General features: G+C 44.6%; 1 protein-coding gene across 5 annotated transcripts in view; it reads left to right on the top strand.

Annotated features, from left to right (window-relative positions):
• The first annotated feature begins 700 nt into the window (after positions 1–700).
• PDE1C (phosphodiesterase 1C) overlaps positions 701–21,689 on the top strand; it is a 758,662-nt gene continuing 737,673 nt past the window's right edge. For all 5 annotated transcript variants that reach the window (XM_033930571.1, XM_033930573.1, XM_033930576.1 and 2 more), the window contains exon 1: positions 701–897. In XM_033930571.1, coding sequence (XP_033786462.1) covers positions 813–897 — 85 coding nt within the window. In that variant the 5' untranslated portion in view covers positions 701–812. The remainder of the gene's footprint in view (positions 898–21,689) is intronic.

Raw genomic sequence — 21,689 nt, 5'->3', positions numbered from 1 at the left:
ACGTTTGATTATCGCTGCAAAACATCCAAGTCTAAGCTGCCCTTATGCGAGCCCAAAGCCTATCCATAACACGCTTCCACCATGTCCATCTCAAGCTCCGGATGCACAGAGGCTGGGACACCTCGCTAGATGTCCAGAAAGGCTGTTTCGATTATCGGCACTTCGCCATCCTGGTGATTAGGACATCCAAGTGCCAATTTAAGATGCCTTTTGGACATTTATATTTTTTTTATTATGAGCCCCATAGTGTCCAGCTGAATATTGAGATTGCAGTGCCTGGGCTAGGTGAGTTGGGAGTGTATAGGATAGGAGACCCCCCAAAAAAATCCAGTAATGGTGAATACCCAGCAGTCTTTGTTCCAAATCCAGTCCCAAGTTCTGATCAAATTGGAAGCTCAAAGGAGCAAAAGGAAAGTGCCAAAACTTGCCTCCCTCCTCCCCCCAAATTTGGAGGTTTGATGAACAGTTGAATTAGGGCAATGTGCATATAAAAACTTAACACAAAAATGACAGATACATTGCAGTTTTCTTATTGAGCATGTAACTCTTTCACCAACTGATTGCTGAGTTTGTTTCCCAGGTTCCTTACAAGTGATGTATCTCTGGGTAGCATGCCAGTGACGTCTCAGAGGGTGGGGCTAGTGCAGGGTGCATGTCTCGCAGCCTCAGCTCTGTACATTAGGCGATGTGTGAAGCTGGGTGTGAATGCTGCCACAGGCAGATACTCAAGGATAGCAAATTGCTGGCACTGAAGCTCTGATTGCACGGGGAAGGGAAGAACTTCTGCTCTTGGAATACAAACTGGCAGGAACATGACAGATCCGAACAGCAAGAAAGAAGGGTTTAAAAAATGCCGGAGTGCCACTTTCAGCATTGATGGCTATAGCTTTACTATCGGTGAGAATATGCGGTGGTTTATTATTTTTTTTTGTGGTTAATGATGGCTTATTTTATTTATTTAGATTTTCTCCCTCTGCTTTGTTTGGAACCCTGATTTTCCTTGCTTTATGTTCACATTATTCAGAAATATGAAAACTTTTGTATTCCATGCCTATAGCTCAAAAAACAGTTTGATACTGGGATATTAAATTTCAGATCAGCAAATCTGCATCAAAAGTCAATATTTTAAAATCTGTTGCAGCTCTTTTCTGTTGTATTGGGGCAGGTAATATTTTTCTGGTGATATGATCTTAGTTAATTTTAAGGGTGTATTTCATGTTACTTTGTAAAGAGCTTGCATAATGTGCAACAAAACTGTAGAAAGTGCTATAAATAGGGCATTGTTGTTTTTTTTTAATTCAGTACTTTATAAAATTGGTTAGATGTTGCAAACCTTTGTATGTATTAGCATTATGGAGGACCAGGAGGTGAGCCTTGGCAGTGCTACAGGTGCATCTTTCTGGAGGTTAGTCTTTGTGTCAGCAAATCTGCATTACTTGGAATCCACAGATGCTGAGTGACTGTGTGTAACAAATCAGCCTTCTGATTTATACATGGAGCATTGTTTACTTTTTTTTTTTTTTTTCTTTGACAAGTAGTTGAAGCCTGGGGATAATTTATGTAAAGAGAAATGGTGTCTGAGGCTGCCTCATGGTGTGGCTCTGAGAACAACAACAAGGATTTGGCTTGGGAAGACGCGGGCTGCCTGGGCCTTTGTGTTTAGCATTATTTTGTCACGGTTCAGCTGCGAGTTTATTCTTGCATTTCTGGAATTTTTGGATCATTAGGGCTGTGATGAACGGTTTCCATTTCTGGATCAATTGTGCCGGCTGCTGGCAAGTTAGGAAGGCAGGGGGAGAGAAGCAAGAGCTGTCCAAAGATCTGTGTATTTGCATGTCATCCAACACTCAGCAAACTTTCTGTCTTCCAAACTTTCCAAACTGCTACTAGCCTTTGCTTGTTCCTGATAATGAACAGTGCAATCGAAATTCTGGCTCAGAGGAATAACATCTGTGATAGTGAAACAAGAGTCCCAGTTGTACTGGATGCCATTGACTTGATTACAAGGAACTTCATGTGCACTTTGATACCTGTAACCCGTCCAGAGCTCGTTGGGGAGACCAGGATATAAAACAAATAAATAAATAAATGTGAGCTCCAGAAGGAGGGTCAAGATAAGGAAATTGGGTCATTAGGGCATAGACAGGGGGTGAGTAAGCAGAGTGGGCAGACTTGATGGGCTGTAGCCCTTTTCTGCCGTCATCTTCTATGTTTCTATGTTTACTAGCAGTAACCTTGAGAGACTGAGATCATATCCAGCCTACCCTGGTTTAGGTAGCTGCAATGAAAACACACTTAGGGCTCCTTTTACTAAGGACCCCTAAACAAGCCATTTTAGTCCGCGCTAAACGCTAACGCAGGGGTGCCCACACTTTTTTAGCTTGCGAGCTACTTTTAAAATGACCAAGTCAAAATGATCTACCAACAATAAAATAAAATAAAAAAAATACAAAGCACACTGTACGCAGAGAAAATGTTAATTATCATTTGTATTCAGGGTTTTTATCAGAGATCAAGGCAGATGACTTTATACAATGTCACCTCATTAACAACAAATATACCCCCTCCCCTTTTACTAAACCACGATAGCGGTTTTTAGCGCAGGAAGCTGTGCTGAATGCCCTGCACTGCTCTCGATGCTCATAGGCTCCCTGCGCTAATAAACACTATTGTGGTTTAGTAAAAGGGGGCCATAGTGCAAAATATAGACAGCAGATATAAATTCTCAAAACGGACATATTTTGATCACTAAATTGAAAATAAAATCATTTTTCCTACCTTTTTGTCTGGTGATTTCATGAGTCTCTAGTTGTACTTCCTTCTTCTGTAAAGCCAATATTTCTTTCTTTCTGCCTTTCTTTCTCTCTCTCCCTGCCCCCCTCTTTCTTTCTGCCTTTCTTTCTCTCTCTCCCTGCCCCCCTTTTTCTTTCTGCCTTTCTTTCTCTCTCCCCCTGCTCCCCCAAGCCATCGTACCAATTTCTCCACTTCCTGATTCTTTCCCTACCCCCATCCCCAAGCCACCAATGCGATTTCTCCCTGCTGCTTCCCTGAGCCAGGCCTAGTGCATACAAGCACCAGACTCACAAAACTTCACCTCTGGCGTCAATTCTAATGTCAGGGAGGAAGTTCCAGGCCAGCCAGGCAGCGATTGGCTGGCCCAGAACTTCCTCTCCAACGTCAGAATTGACGTCGGAAGTGAAGTTTTGTGAGTCTGGCGCTTGTACACACCAGTCCTGGCTTGGGGAAGCAGCAGGGAGAAAAAGATCGCAAAGGCACCACGATCGACTCACCTTTGCGACCTACTGGTCAATCGCGATTGACCATTTGGGCACCCCTGCGCTAACGCGTCCATAGACTATAATGGACGTGTTAGCATTTAGCGCGTGCTAATATTTAGCGTGCGCTAAAACGGCTAGTGTACCTTAGTAAAAAGACCCCCTTAATGTGGGCTTTTACTGCGTGGTACGAGGGGAAAAGTTCTCGGTTCAACCAACCACTTCCTACATTCTGAGCGTTATTTTGCCACGGTAGCCGAGAAGAGTGCTATCTTCTTTTGTTAAGTGCCAATTTGCAGAAACGAAATTCTGTGTTTTGACATGGTTTCAGATCATTGATTGAACCATATCCACATCATTCTCTTCTTGGTTGGGCTGAGAACTTTTCAGCACCCCCTCATGGCTGCAAACTCTAAAGGGCACCTTTTAGGGGCATTCCCACTATTTTTATTGCAAGTCATATATTAATATCGCCATTAGCACACAATTTCTTCTGAGAGTTAATGCAGGACCAACATGGTCCTGCACTAACTTTGTGTTAGCCAGTTGGCGCACAGTAAGCATAATTCGCCAGCTGGCTAATACTTTCATGCCTACTCTCTTCCTATCCCACACTCCAATGGAAAACTCCCCCAAAATGTCAATCACATTCAGTTTAACAGGTGGAAACAGGCAAACTACCGCAAAACTTCTGAATGTACTATAGAAGAAGGGCCCCTTAATGGTGTGTAAATTTAGGCGCTGTTGTAGATGAGAGGGTATAGACCAGGGGTGCCCACACTTTTTGGGCTTGCGAACTACTTTTTAAATGACCAAGTCAAAATGATCTACCAACAATAAAATAAAAAAAAAGCACACTGTACGCATAGAAAATGTTAATGATCATTCCTATTCCAGGGTTTTTCAAAGAGGTCAAAGCAGATGACTCTATGCACTATCACCTCAGTAACAACCATACAAAAATAGACAAATATACCCCCTCCCTTTTTTACTAAACCACGATAGCAGTTTTTAGCGCAGGGAGCTGTGCTGAATGCCCAGCGCTGCTCTCGACACTCATAGGCTCCCTGCGCTAAAAACCTCTATTGCGGTTTAGTAAAAGGGGACCTTAGTGTAAAATATAGACAGCAGATATAAATTCAGACACATTTTGATCACTAAATTTAAAATAAAATCATTTTTCCTACCTTGTCTGGTGATTTCATGAGTCTCTGGTTGCACTTTCTTCTTCTGACTGCGCATCCAATCTTTCTTCCCTTCTTTTAACCTGTATGCTTCCTCTCCTCCAGACCTCATTCCTTCCCCCAACTTTTCCTTCCTCTTCCCTGCCCTTTCTTTCTCTCTGCCTCCCTTTCTTTTTTTTTCTGTTTCTCTTCTTTCCTTCTGTCTCCCCGCCTGCCCTTTTTCTTTCTTTCTCCCTGCCCTTCCCCAAGCCACTGCCACTGCCATTGCCATCGGGGACCAGGACCCAAACACCACCAATAACAGGCCCCAAGCTCTCCCTGCTCCGGCCAACCAGCATTCCTCTCCCCGACGTCAATTCTGCCGTCGGGAAGAGGAAGGCTGATCAGCCCAAGATCGTGATCAACCTATTGGGGGAAATGCTGCCGGGTCCTGCCTTCGCGGAAACAGAAAGTAGGCAGGACCCGGCAGGAAGAAGAACAAATGCTTCACTAACCTGTCTCCCGCTTTAGCCCGTAGTGAACGCTTGCTTCAGGGCTCTCAACATGTGCGTGCCGGCTTCCCTTCTCCCCCCCCCCCCCCCGACATAACTTCCGGTTTTGGAGGGAAGAGAAGAGAAGCCGGCACACACATGTTAGAGCCCGGAGCATAAGTTCGCTACGGGCTGAAATCTCCAAGCCGGTTTTTTTGGGGTTTTTTAAATGTTCAGCAGTGGCAGATGACAGCTGGGCGGACTGCCCAGCTAAAAGGCCCTAGGGAGAACACTGGAGAGGAAGGCTGATCGGCCCGTAGATCAGGACGGCAACACGAGTCTATCACGGAGCCCGGGATGGGCTCCGCGATTGACTCACATTGCCTTCCTGAGCTACTGGTCGATCGCGATCGACGCATTGGGCACCCTGGTATAGACACTTCAACAACCTGTTGATTCACAACAGTTGGAAATTTAGGCCCCCTTTTATCAAGCAGCGTTGTTTTTTTTATTTTTATTTCATTGCCGACGGCTGTGATAAAAGCTCCGATGCTCATAGGAATTGTATGAGCATTGGCGGGTTTACCACAGTGGCCGGCGATAAAAACCCTAAGGCGGCTTGATATAAAAGGAGACATTAATCTTCTTTCCGTGTTAAAAATGATCAGTTCCGTTTTATTTTGGCTGTTCATCTAAGTCTATGAATACACATCCAGTGTAATATGTGCTCACATTGCTATGTGTTTTCCCAAGCCCTAGTGGCATTGATACTGTATAGTTCTGCTATATGAAACCATACAGATTCCCAGTAGGGAAGAAACAGCGGTTAAATAATTAGATCCTAGGAATATGATTTAAGAGAGATCTCAGAATACACATAACTTTGGAAGATTGATATGTTTCTTAATTCATTAATTTGCTAGGATTTATTTACCACCTTTTTGAAGTGATTCGCTCAAGGCAGTCTAAGTTTTCCTCAGTCAACAAATTAACCTCCCCTTTTACCAAGCTGCGGTAGAAGTTTCTACCAAGGCCCAGAGCGCTAAATGCTCTGATGCTGCTCCAACGCTCCTAGAATTCCTATGAACGTCAGAGCAGCATTGGAGTATGCAGTGCCCCGGGCGGCGGTAGAAACCTCTACTGTGGGCTTAGTAAAAGGGGGCCTAAGAACATGCTTCCCCTTCAAACACAGCCCAGAGCTGAATTTGCTTCTGCAGCCTCTTTACTGTGAAACTTTATAGTGTACGAGGTCCTAGGAATATGCCAAAACTTGGACTGTTTGATCAAGTGTTTGGTTGTCAAGTTGGAAGGGTTAATGAGGTTACTTTTATTATTGGGATTTATGAGATTCAGGAGCTTAGAACTGGTTTGGTTTGAAGAACGTGTAGTAGCAATAAAATGGCTTTTGTAATTATGTTTTTATAGGTACAGCATCTTGAACTTTGTGCTGGAGAGGCATGTGACATAAGCAAATACATACAAATCTAAATAAAACCTCCAGATAATATAGGATGGAAATAATTACAAATAAATCTACGTTAAAATTACAAAAAACATTTTTATTTGCAATATGATGAGAACAAATGAAATGAAAGCAAAGACCTCCTTTTATGAAGCCACATTAGGCCTTTTTATCATCGACCGTGGCAGTATTAGCTCTGATGCTCTTAGGAATTCTATGAGCATTGGAGCTTTTATCGCGATAAAGCCTAATGTGGCTTCATAGAAGGGGGAGAAAATGTCTCATAAACAAAACAAAAACAATAAACAAATTGATTATGATGGACAAGGTTTCTGTTATGTCCAGAATAGATATAGCTATAAAATATGCTTTTGTATGTATGGAAGAAGACAATGCAGTGGTCTGATAATATTTGCTAAGGACATAAAAAGACTTGAATGAATTCAGAGAAAAGTGACAAAAATGATATGGGGTTTGGTCCAAAAGATGTATGAGAAGAGGCTTGAAAACCTGAATATGTGTGCCCTACAGAAGGGTTCTCAACCCACTCCTCGGGACACACCTAGCCAATCAGGTTTACAGATACAATTTTGAAAAAAGTCACTCTGTTAAATGATTATAAGGTAACCTATATATAATTCTTATCCACTCGTAATCAAACTATGCTCAGAGACATGAAGGCAGTTACCACCGCCTCACCACCCAATCATTGCAGTGTTCAATATGGGTCAAAACTATTGCTGATTGTTATTACTTATACTTTAAGAGCTTAAGAGTATATTTCGAATTTGAGAGACTTAGCTTTATAAATGTCTCTGGTTCTGACGTGCCATGTTTCGACTACTGCTTCAGGGAACCGATAATCAAATTCAACGTTTTGAAAAGGGTGTTGTCTCAGAATCTTTGCATGAAGTCACTTTTTTCACTCACGGTTTAATTTGTCTCCATACTCCAAGAGGAATTAAACCGTGAGTGAAAAAAAGTGACTTCATGCAAAGATTCTGAGACAACACCCTTTTCAAAACGTTGAATTTGATTATCGGTTCCCTGAAGCAGTAGTCGAAACGTGGCACGTCAGAACCAGAGACATTTATAAAGCTAAGTCTCTCAAATTCGAAATATACTCTTAAGCTCTTAAAGTATAAGCAGTAGCTTAAGTAATAACAATCAGCAATAGTTTTGACCCATATTGAACACTGCAATGATTGGGTGGTGAGGCAGTGGTAACTGCCTTCATGTCTCTGAGCATAGTTTGATTAGGAGTGGATAAGAATTATATATAGGTTACCTTATAATTATTTAACAGAGTGACTTTTTTCAAAATTATATCAACTATTTTTAGTCACTCAACATATGTTTTGTAGAGTTCATTGGCCCTTGAGTATTTTTTAATCAGGTTTATAGGGCATTGAAATTGATAAAAGGGATGGGGCAACTTCCCTACGAGGAAAGGCTAAAGCAGCTAGGGCTGTTCAGATTGGAGAAGAGATGGCTCAGGGGTGATATGACAGAGGTCTATATAATATTGAGCAGAGTGGAAAGGATAGATGTGAATCGCTTGTTCACTTTTTCAGAAAACAGTAGGAATAGGGAGCATGCAATGAAGTTACTAAGTAGTAGATTTAAAACAAACTGGAAAAAATATTTCTTCACATAACATGTAAGTAAACGCTGGAATTTGTTGCTAGAGAATGTGGTGAAATCAATTAGCTTAGCAGGGTTTAAAAAAGGCTTGGTAATTTCCTAAAAGAGAATTCCATAGGCCATTATTGAGATGGCTTGGGGATAAGCAGCATAAAATCTGTTTTACTATTTGGGACCTAGCTAGGTACTTGGGATCTGGGTTGGCCACTGTTGGAAACAGGATGCTGGGCTTGATGGATCTTCGGTCTGCCCCAGTGTAGCAATTCTTATGAATATGCATGAAACAGATCTGCATCCAAAGCAGAAAGTGCATGCAAATCAATCTCATGCATATTCAATGTGGATATCCTAAAAACCAGGTAGGGAAGTTGAGAACCACTGCACTAATGATAGGAAAAACAGAGGTGATACGGTACAGATGCTTAATATTTAAAAGGTATTAATAGGCAAACAAACCTTTACCAGAGAAGGGTATGTATGCAGCAGAATCAGAGGACATAAATTGAGGTTACAGAGGGGGTCGACTTAGGAGTAATGTTAGGAAGTACATATTTTTTCATGGAGAAGATGATGGATGTCTAGAATGCCCTCCTAAGGGAAATGATAGGGATTAAAATGATAATGGATTCAAGAATATGTGTGAGAGAGAATGGATTCAAAACAACTTAGCAATTCTTAAGCGGCAAATCTAGTAGTAGTGGGTCTTTTGTCCAAATTATGACTAGATAGATCTGGTTGGACTGAAGTCGGCTTCAACAACAACTCAAGTTGTTGAAAATTAAGCCAGTTCTGGGCAGATTTCTAGTCTGTGCCCTGAAAATGGCAAGGACAGCTCAATATCGGGTATGCATATGTTATCACATTGTATACTAGGAATTTAATCTGTTGGGCAGGCTGGATGGACTGTGCAGATCTTTATCTGCAGTTACGCGTCCATCACGTTGCTCTGTTGCCTTTTTGAGTTCTTTATACAATTCTTTATTGCAACTTGCATCGCCAGCTCAATGTGCAGTGGCAACCAAGAAGGCAAACAGGAGGCTAGGAATTATTAGAAAAGGGATGGTCAACAAGACTAAGAATGTTATAATGCCTCTGTATCGCTCCATGGTGCGACTTCACCTTGAGTATTGCATTCAGTTCTGGTCTCTTTATCTCAAAAAAGATTTAGCAGCACTAGAAAAAGTTCAAAGAAGAGGAAGCAAGATGATAAAGGGGACAGAGCTCCTCATGTACGAGGAAAGACTAAAGAAGTTAGGGCTCTTCAGCTTGGAAAAGAGATAGCTGAGGGGCTTTATGGAGCCGTTATCAGTTTTTACTCATAAACTTTATTTCAAAATTTTTATTTAACAACCCTTCTAGCCTATTTCAAGGGTACTTAGCTTTTCATTGTGGCCTTCTTTTGAGGGAAATAGGAGCCAACATGTTTCACCCACGGAAGGCTTTTTCAAGGTTTATCATCCCTTAGCAAGTTTTAATAATAATAAAAACAACTTTATTTTTTCTATACCGCCACAATTTTTACACTGACATATATGACCCACTGAATGAAAAAAACATTCTCAATCCATCCTCCTTTTTCTGGAGTCATATGGTAACCCTACATATATCCAACACTGCCACTGCCAGCAGAAATGCCAGGTTAGCCAATTTCAGGCTGGCGATTTTAGGATAGTCCTGGTTTTAAACTTACATCCCAAAACAGTATCATGGTACCTGATCTTACCCATTGAAATCAGTGCTTTTAAGCCCCATAATACATCAGGATGGGGTGGTCAGAAATCCAGGACTGTCTCAAAATTTCCTGCCTGGAACTGGCTAACTTGGCATCTCTGTGCAAGGGACCAACAGAAGACCACCTTTAAGATAGACTGATGGGGGGGGGGGCATTGAGAGTGGAGGTCAGATACTGAACCTGGGGGGGGAGTGAGCTGTAGACTTGGAAGCAGAACTGGAGGGGCTACTGGTGGAAGTTATGGCCAAGGGCAGTGAGCTGCAGCAGCATCAAGAGCATCTTTGTGCTGCTCACCATCAAGTTTGTGTTATTGCTCATGGAGTTGGAGGGGAGGGAGGGAGAGGTACTGCACAATAGGCAGGGGAGGAAGGAGCGAGACAGAGAGATAATGGACCAGGGGGATGGGAGAGATAAGGAAGGAAGACAAAGGGTGAGATACTGGATCTGGTAGTGGGAGGGAGAGAGATTATCAGTCCTTTAAGGAAGAGAAGGAGATGGGATTTGATATACCACCTTTCTGTGATCACAATTAAATCAGTTTACATATTATATACAGATATTTATTTTGTACTTAGGGCAATGGAGGGTTAAGTGACTTATCCAGAATCACAAGGAGCTACAGTGGTAATTTAATAGTAAATAAATAAAAAAAATACTTTTAATTGTATGATGCAGCCCTAAATAAAAGCTATTCAAAGGATACGTGACATACAGTTGTTTGGTCCTGTCACCAGTTTGTGTTGGCAATCTCAGTTTTAAAGTATAAAAATACCAGGCATGGAGACAGTGTTATCTGCTCAGCATTAGAGGTGGTTCTTGCAGAGCAGGGCTGAGGAATGTTGGTAAGAGTTTGCATTTCTAATATATGTGAATAAAGAAAGCATTCAGGTTTCCAAAATGATTAGCCCCAAATCTTTCAAAAACACTTAACACATAAATTAAAGTATACAATCTACAGGGTCAATATTTAGTGACACTTGCATGAGTAGGAATGGTTTCTGTCAACATAAATGCTACTCAATGGGGACAGCCACTGATTTTCAGTGGCATTGTCTGGATCCTACTGAAAATTTTTCTTACCATTCCAACTCTTCCTGGATCCTGCTGGTGCAGAGCCAAAACAGAGCCAGAAGTTATTAAGGTATTGCCTGTAATCAGTGCTGGTACCTGGAAACTACTGTATCTGTACAATGGCAGATTGACCTTTAGTGAGACTACTGCTAGGGGTCAGATCTTCCATTTTGAACCCAGGACACCAAAGGGAATAGAGCAGAGCAGTGGCGTACCTAGGGGGGGGCGGGCCGCCCCGGGTACCAGCCCTAAGGGGGTGTTCCCGGCCTTGCCGTTCAGTCCCCCGCAACCCCCGAAGGACCGCTCGCCCCACTGACCTTCCTGCACCACCTGTGAAGCAGCCCGCAGCAGGATCGCGAAGTCAGCGTCAACATCCCTGCGCTGCTTCCTGCGCCGCGATCCCGCCCCTCCTCTGACGTCAGAGGAGGGGCGGGACCGTGGCGCAGGAAGCAGCGCAGGGATCGCTGACGCTGACTTTGCGATCCTGCTGCGGCTGTTCATAGGTGGTGCGGGGAGGCCAGGGGGGCGAGCGGTCCTTCGGGGTGGGTCGGGGCATCAGGCCTTCAGGGTGGGGCGGGCGGGCAGGCAAGCAGGCTTTCAAGGGGGAGGGGGTGACAGGCAGGCGGGCAGGCCTTCAAGGGGGGACAGGCCTTCGGGGGGGGGGTGCAGACCTTCAAGGGGTGCAGGCCTTCAAGGGGGGCAGGCAGGCCTTCAGGGGGGTGCAGGCCTTCGGGGGGGGGGTGTAGGCCTTTGGGGGGGTGTAGACCTTCAAGGGGGTGCAGGCCTTCAAGGGGGGGAACAGGCCTTCAAGGGGGGAAAGGCAGGCAGGCCTTCAAGGGGGGGACAGGCCTACAAGGGGGGGGGACAGGCCTACAAGGGGGGGGGACAGGCCTTCAAGGGGGGAAAAGGCAGGCAGGCCTTCAAGGGGGGGACAGGCCTACAAGGGGGGGGGACAGGCCTACAAGGGGGGGACAGGCCTACAAGGGGGGGGACAGGCCTTCAAGGGGGGGTGCAGGCCTTCAAGGGGGTGCAGGCCTTCAAGGGGGAGACAGGCCTTCAAGGGGGGGGCAGGCAGGCAGGCCTTAAAGGGGGGACAGGCCTACAAGGGGGGGACAGCCCTACAAGGGGGTGGGACAGGCCTTCAAGGGGGGGACAGGCCTTCGGGGGGGTAGGCCTTCGGGGGGGTGCAGACCTTCAAGGGAGTGCAGGCCTTCGGGGGGGGGGTGCAGTCCTTCAAGGGGGTGCAGGCCTTCAAGGGGGGGAAAGGCAGGCAGGCAGGCCTTCAAGGGGGGGACAGGCCTACAAGGGGGGGAGAAGCTACAAGGGGGTGGTACAAGCCTTCAAGTGGGGGACAGGCCTTCGGGGGGGGGGGTGCAGACCTTCAAGGGAGTGCAGGCCTTCGAGGGGGGTGGTGCAGGCCTTCAAGGGGGTGCAGGCCTTCAAGGGGGGACAGGCCTTCAAGGGGGGAAAGGCAGGCAGGCCTTCAAGGGGGGACAGGCCTACAAGGGGGGGGAGAAGCTACAAGGGGGTGGGACAGGCCTTCAAGTGGGGGACAGGCCTTCGGGTGGGTGCAGGCCTTCGGGGGTGCAGACCTTCAAGGGGGGGACAGGCAGGCAGGCCTTCAAGGGGGGGACAGGCCTACAAGGGGAAGGGACAGGCCTTCAAGGGGGGTGCAGGCCTTCAAGGTGGGACAGGCAGACCTTTAAGGGGGGACAGGCCTTTGGGGGGGGACCATGATTTAGAAGTACACGGAGGGAAGGGGGTGTTCAAAGAGACATGCATATGCCAAACTTTGGGGGGGGGGAAGAAATAATGGGTCTGAAAATAGAGGAGAGGGAGAGAGATGATGGACCATGGGATTTAGGGAGGGAAGGAACAGAAAGGGAGAGAAATTGGACACAAGGGATGGTGTGGAGGAGGGATAGAGATACTGGATAGGAGGGTAATTAGGAAAAGAAACGGAGAGATGGTGGACTCTGGGATGGTGGGGAAGGAGGGAGAGATGCCGGATGAAAGGGTATTTAAGAAAAGGTGGATCTGTGGAGGGAGATGAAAAAAAGGAAAGATACCAGACTTCCTGGGAAGGGAAGGGAAATGGAAAGGGAGGACAGAGTTGGCAGATGGATGGTTAGCATGCAGAAAGAAGGAGACCCTGGCAAGCAAGTTATCAGAAGAAAACCAGAGCCTTGGACCAACAAGATTTGAAATATAACCAGACAACAAAAGGTAGAAAAATTAATTTTATTTTCTGTTTTGTGATTATAACATGTCAGATTTGAAATGTGTATCCTGCCAGAGCTGGTGTTGGACTGCAAACGTGAGCTAGGATTTAACAGAAAGAGGAAAAGTCCTTTTTGTTTCTTTATTTTATTTACACCACAGCGCCAGTGTGGTTAGGAGAAGCCAAAGGGGGTGAAAAAGCTATAAAACCCACCAGGAGTTTTGAAAAAAATCACCCAACTGGGCAGGAAAATCGAATTGAAAAACCAATTCAATAGGGCTGAATCGAATCAAAATTTTTTTTTCCTGTATCTGGCAGCATTAGTTTGCGCTACTGTCTTAGACTTTAGGACCTGGGATTGGGGAGAGATGGCATCCTCAGTACTTTATAATGCAAGTGAAACGAGGATTTGGTCAGACTTTTGAAGGGTCTGCAGAAAAAAAATATTGTATAGGCCCGGGGACATGAGACAGCAGGAAATGGGAACTTTTCTTCCTTCTATTTTTGTGAATGGAAAGGCTGAGGATGTCAGAGAGGTCAGTTAAAATATGTGCTTTATAAGAAAATATAATAATGTGTTTTATAAAGTTTATAGCATAGCTGGCCTACCCAGTGAGGTGTTCCTAGTGGTGATGGTGGCAGCGTGTCAATGTGTTGAGAGGAAGAGGTGGTCTGGGAAATTCTGCTGAGCAAACTCCGGGCCCATTTCCACCCCCCAGTTAGTCCACTCCACTCAACTGATTCACAAACTGAGTGGGTCTTTGGGTGTTGTTTTGGGATCTCTTCCAGTGGTTTATCTCCTTCTGGTCCAAGGAAGGAAACTTTGTTATCCTTAGCATTGACCTACAGAATATGTTTGTAACAGCGCTGCTTGTGTGGCATTAGGCTATGTAGTGATCGAAAGAAAAAAACAGACCTTTGCACATTTTTGCACTATATGGTGGGTGTATGAGGAGATTCACATTTCCTGCACAGCTAAGTCCATGTGAAGTTACCTTGTGATGTATTTGACATCTAGCAAGGTCTCTGTTTGAAAGGAAAGATCTAAACTTAAAAATGAAGTGGCCAGAAGTTATGGTAAAAGCAGATAGTGTAGCTGGTTTTAAGAAAGATTTGGACAAATTCCTGGAGGAAAAGTCCATAATCTGTTATTAAGACATGGGGGAAGTGTCTGCTTGCCCTGGATCGGTAGCATGGAATGTTGCTACTCTTTGGGTTTTGACCAGGTATTAGTGTCCTGGATTGGCTACCATGAGAATGGGCTACTGGGCATGATGGACCATTGGTCTGACCCAGTTAGGCTATTCTTATGTTATGTTCTCATCTGTAGGGGCCTTTGTTTTCACTTCTTATTTTAATGTATTTTTTTTCTGGGAACTTATCAGTGTTTTTTATAATGGGAACAAAAATGGAAGAGAATTAATGTGTGTGGAATGGGGGGTAACTAATTTCTTCAGCTAAATAATTCAATCCACTTCAAACAGACATAGGAGAACTTGTGCACCATTCACACACCCTCCAACCAAAAACGTCAAAAGAAAAAAACTGTTCGACAACCTCCTAGCCATTCGAGCTGCAACACTCGACCCCCAACTCTACAACCAATTGATATAAACCACAGACTGCAAAACCTTCAAAAAGAAATAAAAACCCTTCTATTCAAAAAACACATAAAACCGAACTAACACAATCAGAACTGTCCCAAGCATCACCTGCAACTACTCCATATGTACTTCTAATGTCATGACAATTTAGACATAATTTATGTTATGTTATGTTTGGAATAATGGTTACATATATGAGGTTCAATAAAAGAAAATTTTCACTGCCTGTTTCTATTCTGACCATTTATTCCATTTCATGGTTATTGCAAAAAAAAAAAATAAAAAATTTTTACATGGGGGGGTGGGGGGGGTGTCAAAAAATGATGGGCCCCGGGTGCCACATACCCTAGGTACGCCACTGGAGCAGAGGAAGACAGACTGCTCCCATCACAGACCATTAGACTAGCAGGGAGATTCTTGGAAGGGGAGGGGGCGGGTCAGGATGTGGGTCAGGAAAATGTGGAGGTTGCGCTTAAAAGGAATTTGCTCTGGGGAGGTGCCTTTGTGGGGGGAGGTTCAGATTGGGGATAGCCAAATGTGTGTGTGTGTGTGATGGGGGGGGGGGGGATGATTCTGCAGGGAGGAATGAACCAGGAGAGTGGCCATGTATGTTGGGGGGGGGGGGGGGGTTGTCTGCTGGTTAGGGATTCAAGATGGTCTTCCATGGTGGATCTTTTTTTTTTTAAAAATAAAAATATGTTTTGGCCAACATTACATTAAATACTTTTGTGTCTGATGTGGGTACTCCTGAGCTACTGCCAGTGCAAGTAATACAGTGCCCATGCGATTTCTGCCCTGCTTCTGCAGTTATTTTTTATTTATTTTGATTAACTACCTTTTCATGAAGAGATTCACCCAAAGTGGTTTTACATTACATTGAATAGTACTTACTGTGAAGGTGACATAAGTACAAAAACGAATTGAACTTTAGTAAATGGTCTCCCACACAGATCAGGTCGCTAGACTCACTAATGACCTTCCGCAGAACAGTAAAGACCTTCCTCTTCCGCCAATTGGGCCATTAAAAACTGCCTCCTCAATATACTTCTCTTAGTACTCTTCGCTATGACCAGTCTGGTCCCTAGAATAAGCTCTTTTATTGTCTACTGTAACCTATTTGTTGTCATGACCAGTCTGTTTTCAAATGATTGTAAATGTCTACTTGTAACCTGTTTTGAGCTTCTGGGAGAAAGGGATAGAAATTGAAATAAATAAATAAAATCCCTTGAGTCAGGGACTTTCCCACTGTACCTGAATTGTAACTTGCCTTAAACTCCAAATCTGTCTACAATGAGCAGATATTTCAGTTCTCTTATTTGTTGAATTTCTGGCTCCAATTTTATGATTGCCATCAAGGATGCCATTGTAGTTGGTGGGTTACAGGGGGAGGACAAGAATCCAAATCACAAGGGAAATGTTGTAATTGTGGATCAGTAAGTACATTTTCAAAGGCAATGTTTTGGCAGTGCTCACACTGCTGCATAATTTGAAGTCACATTTGAAACAGCACACATAGGGCCAGATTTAATAAATAGTGTCAGTAGCTTAGCTAGGGGGCTGGAGGATTTCTCTCCCCCGGTGATGGGATGGGACAGGTCTCTGAATAGCACCCCTCTACTGTTACCTCTTCAAATCTTCACCAGCAGTGAGCAGGCTGTCCTACATGCTGCTTATACCAGCCTCGTCCCTCACTCTGACATCACTTCCTGTTTGCTGGGTCAGAAAGTGATGCCAGAAAAAAGACTCAGTTGGCACGAGCAGTAGACATTCCAGCCTGCTTGCTGCTGGTGAAGATGTGAAAAGGTATGAGGTGAAGATGTGAAAAGGGGCGTAGCGATATTGGGGTAGCGGGGAAGAGTGCATCGGGGGGGGGGGGGGGGTAATATTGAGTGCCTTGGCACCAACTTTCCTCATTGCACCACTGAAAGGCACCAAAAGCTAGGTGCTAGAATGATCTGCTCTAAGCTCGTATTATGCAAAGGGCACTTTGCACGGAATAGCCTTTATAAAACACTAGTTTCGTGTGCATTTCTCATCGAGCTTTGGGAGTATGACAAAAGCTGATTTAAGTGCTTGTGCCCAACTAATACTAGTGAAGGCAAAAATGCAAGTATTCTTAATGTGACCATACATCCCGTTTTGAACGGGGCTGTCCTGTTTTCAGCTCGCCAGTCCCGTTGTTCCCACGCACAGCTTCAGAATGCCGAAATGTCCTGTTTTCATAAATAGGGTCCCAAAGCTGTGCCCATGCTGCCGTTGCCTATTTCTCCACGGCCGCACTAACAGATCATCTTCGTGCAATGACTGCACAAACCTTCCCCCTGACGTCAATTCTGACGTCAGAGAGGAAGTACTAGCCCAGCCTGGCTGGTCTGGAACTTCCTCTCCAACGTCAGAACTGACGTTGGGGGGAAGGGGGGGAGGCTTGTGCAGTCACTGCACAAAGATGATCTGTTAGTGCGGCAGTGGCTTGGAGAAATAGGCAGCAGCATTTTGGGGGGGGCGGGAGATAGAAAGAAAGACAGAAAGAAAGAAAGGGGGCAAGGAGAGAGAAAGAAAGAAAGGGGGGCAGGGAGAGAGAAAGAAAGAAAAGGGGCAGGGAGAGAGAAAGAAAGACAGAAAGAAAGAAAAGGGGGGGGGGGGGCAGAGAGAGTAAAAGAAAGACTGAACGAAAGAAAGGATGAATAGCCAGAAGGAAGTGCAACCAGAGACTAATGAAATCACCAGGCAACAAAGGTAGGAAAAATGACTTTATTTTCAATTTAGTGATCAAAATGTGTCAGTTGTGAGAATTTATATCTGCTGTCTATATTTTGCACTATATTTAATGGGTTCTGGGAGGAGGGAGAGTCTATTCTATAACTTCTCATCTAAATTCTGGAAACACTCCAGACTTGCCTATGCCTCTCCCAAGGCCACACCCCTTTTGGAGTCACATCATATGAAACTTAGGTGCTTATGCTACAGAATAGGTCATAGAGAAGATCTGTATGTAACTCCTAATGGCTGCCAATTAAATGCTTGTTAACACCAATGACTGCTAGTGCCAATTGAGTCAATTAATTTGCCTGTGGATCTGTGATACACACCCAAAATTGAGTGTCTAACTTTGGGCAACCTATATAGAACCTGGGGGATAATGTCACTGACACTCATTGGGGGATAGGGTACTTTGGTACTGAGAATACATTTTTATATAAGTATACATTTATCTGGGAATAATATTTTCATTATTTTCCCCAGAGTAAGTTAAGGACAAAGGGTGAAATTTGAGGTAGTCTGATTGGAGGCACATGGCACCAGAATTCTATTCTAGACAGAATTGAATGAACTAGATGGCATAGCAGCAGAGGAAATCTACCTGGTGCATGGAAAAGGTCTGAAAGATTTTGGCGGCTGAATATTTTATACTAATGCAAGCTGAAATAAGCTTTACATCTTGAGAAAATACTTAAGCGCATAACCAGATGGCTAGCTTAAGTTAGCAAAAATGTGCCTATTTCAAGCCTCTTTTATAAAGAAAAGAATGCAGGTAATTTCTTTTTTTTAAATAAAATACTAGTATAAGTGGCTGAAAATATACCTTCAATTAAGGGTGCAATCTCTTATACTAACCTTATAGTTGGTGTAAGCGATCACATCTACATTTAGCAAGAATGCACATAAATTCTAGCATCCTATAATCCACACACATATTTGTCCAAACCCTGCCCATATGCAATCTCACAAAGTATGTGCCATGAAAATGACAAGCACACTTTTATGCCAGTCAATATTTTATAAGAAAATATATCAAATCTATATAGAAATCTAGAACCTCCAATTGCATTCCGCAACTCTTTCAATGAGCTCAGGATACAGTCAACAGAAAAGTTAGAAAATATAGGGAGTAGATATTCAACTGATAGCACTCAGGGTTTGCTGATAACCCATGGCTTTATGCTCAAATATTCAATGGTGGGCCATGTCTACAACCAGTTAAAACATAGCCAGTTAAGTGTGATATTTAGCACTGAACTAGCTAAGAAAAACTGTATAAAGATAGGACTGCATTTTATGTGCTCCTCTTTATGCAGTTATCTTAGCCGATTAAAGGTCCTTTTACTAAACGGCGCTAGAGGTTTTTAGCTTGGAATGGTGAGGTAAATTTTCCAATGCTCATAGATTTCCTATGAGCACTTACCTTGCCGGCTCACGCTACAAACCTCTAGCGCTGTTTAGTAAAACCCAGCTTAAGTACTGAAAATCAACACTTAAGTTATTAAGGACCTCTTTTACAAAGCCGCAGTGGCGATTCTCCCATGGGAAATGCACCGAAGCCCACAGGAATTGAATGGGTTTCAGTGCATTTGCCGTGGGGAAATCACTGCCGCGGCTTTGTAAATGGAGCCCTATGTGCTGACTCCGCCACAGACCATCCCCCAAAGAGCTGGTTTCGGCTTGGGTGCTAATCAGGCATTTTCTATGGCACAAGATGGTTAAGTGCCACTGAATAAGGCCAGTTAACCCAAGACAAATTATCTAAATGACCAGGAGCCATTTATGGCTGTTTAAGTCACTTTGAAGGTCAGTTCCATGTTTTAGACTGTATCAAGTTTCAAGTTTATTCAAATCTTGATATACCGCTTATCGAATATCTAAGCGGTTTACAATAATAGTAAATAGAAAAAAAAAGTTAATTTACAAATACATTCAAAAAGTAACTCAACTAGATACATAAGGATAAAAAGGAGAAATACAATATTATATATAGACTAGTCTTTAAGCCCGTTACATTAACGGGTGCTAGAATAGATGTGTCTGTCTGTCTGTGTTTCTTTATCTCTCTCTCCTTGGCCGCTGTTTGTATCCTTCTGTCTCCCCCCCCCCCCAGAGCAAAGCTGTCTGCCCTCAGCACACACCTCCTCCCCAAAGCAGCCCCTTTCTCTCTCCCTGTCTCTCCATGGCCCTCTTCTGTCTTCCCCCCCAGAGCAAAGCTGTCTGTCCCCAGCACACCTCCCCCCAAAGCAGCCCCTTTCCGTCTCCCTATCTCTCCAAGGCCCCTTCTGTCTCCCCCCAGCACACCCCTCCCCCCAAAGCAACCCCCTTTCCCTCTCCCTGTCTCTCCATGGCCCCTTCTGTCTTCCTCCCCAGAGCAAAGCTGTTTGCCCCAAGCACACACCTCCCACCAAAGCAGCCCCCTTTCCCTCTCCCTGTCTCTCCAGGGCCCCTTCTGTGTTCCCCCCAGAGCAAAGCTGTCTGTCCCCAGCACACCTCCCCTCCAAAGCAGCTCCCTTTCCCTCTCCCTGTCTCTCCATGGCCCCTTCTGTCTTCCCCCCAGAGCAAAGCTGTCTGTCCCCAGCACACCTCCCCCCCCCCAAAGCAGCCCCCTTTCCCTCTCCCTATCCATGGCCCCTTCTGTCTCTCCCCAGTACACCCCTCCCCCCAAAGCAGCCCCCTTTCCCTCTCCCTGTCTCTCCATGGCCCCTTCTGTCTTCCCCCCAGAGCAAAGCTGTCTGTCCCCAGCACACCTCCCCCCCCCAAAGCAGCCCCCTTTCCCTCTCCCTATCCATGGCCCCTTCTGTCTCTCCCCAGCACACCCCTCCCCCCAAAGCAGCCCCCTTTCCCTTTCCCTCTCCCCCTGGCTCCCGGTATTGATCCCCTTCTTACCCTCCCTCCATCCCGGCGTCTTCTGGCCTGCTCCTCTTCAAAGCAGCCTGCGATCGTGGTGGCCGGCTTTAGTGAACCTAGCAGGCCGCTCTCCATCTCGGTAGCATGTTCCCTCTGACACAATCCCGTGCATCAGAGGGAGTGTGCTACTGAGGTTGAAGAGCGGCCTGCGAGGTTCTTTAAAGCCGGCCACGATTGCAGGCTGTTCTGAAGAAGAGTTTCAGTGGCGGCGGCAGTAGCGGTGAGTGAGGGCGGGAGGTGTTTTCCCTGCCAAGGACGTGGGCAGGGAGAGAGCACAGTCGTGTGCCTTCAGCCACCGCACGCGCCCCCAGCCCCTGCAAGCGCCATGAGGTGTCAAATAGAATACTGCCACAGAAGCACACCTCACAGTGCCAGGAATCACGAATTTTCAAGAGCGCATGCGCGCTCTAGGGTTTTATTATTATAGATAGATAGATAGATACGAGTATACTCGTATATATAAAGAATATAAAGGTATAACGTAAAAGGAAGGGGGAAAAATATTTTAAATTGTCTAGAGTTGTCTAAGTTTAGATTAAAATGATCTCAATGCTAATAAAAGCCTGCCTCAATACTTTAAATTCTATCTTTTAAGGCACAATAAGACCCCAGCATTGGTACTAGCAACCTAAACAGGAACCGGCATTCATATTTAAGATAAGTTAAACAAAATGGCTTGGTTAAAACAAACAAACAAACAAACAAACAAAAAAAAGTAAAAGAATTTACCAATTTATTATGAGAGGAGCTCATTTAAAGGGAATATTGTAAGAGGCTATTTTTGCACATACGTTGCCAACATATGTGCATGTTATTCACCCCTAAAATTCGGCTTCATCTTATAGAAGTACCCCCTCGTAACAGGTGTACACTATATTAGTACATGCTGTTATTTTAAATAGACCCAATTCACCAACCCTCATATTTTAACTTGCTTTAAAGGTAACATATATCCCTATTTAGCATGAGTTGGTACATAAATAGGGCCAGAGTGACTCAGTATGAATTATATAGCGAAGAAAGGCAAACAATCGTGGCTAATAGAGACCAATATGGAGAATTCACCAGAAAATTATTTGTATTGCTCCCCGATGAATCAGATTACTGCTAATGAAAGTAGTGGAACCTGATCCCGATTTAGTGTGTGGCAGCACCAAGCTTGAGTCGTGCAGGGTCGGAAACTTTATATTACATCAGTAGCAGTCAGGAGCCCAGTGGTACGTATGGCTGTTTTTTCAAAGTTGAATGCACGATGAGAGGGAAAGTTGTAGTAATTACCAAACAGATGCATTTAATGAGGTCTCTACTGGATTTCCAGCTGACAACTTTCGCTGTGCACTGGGACATACAGCTTGC

Source organism: Geotrypetes seraphini, chromosome 2, assembly GCF_902459505.1.
Source record: "Geotrypetes seraphini chromosome 2, aGeoSer1.1, whole genome shotgun sequence".
Classification (NCBI taxonomy): Eukaryota; Metazoa; Chordata; class Amphibia; order Gymnophiona; family Dermophiidae; genus Geotrypetes; species Geotrypetes seraphini.
This window is presented reverse-complemented; position numbering and strand designations above follow the sequence as displayed.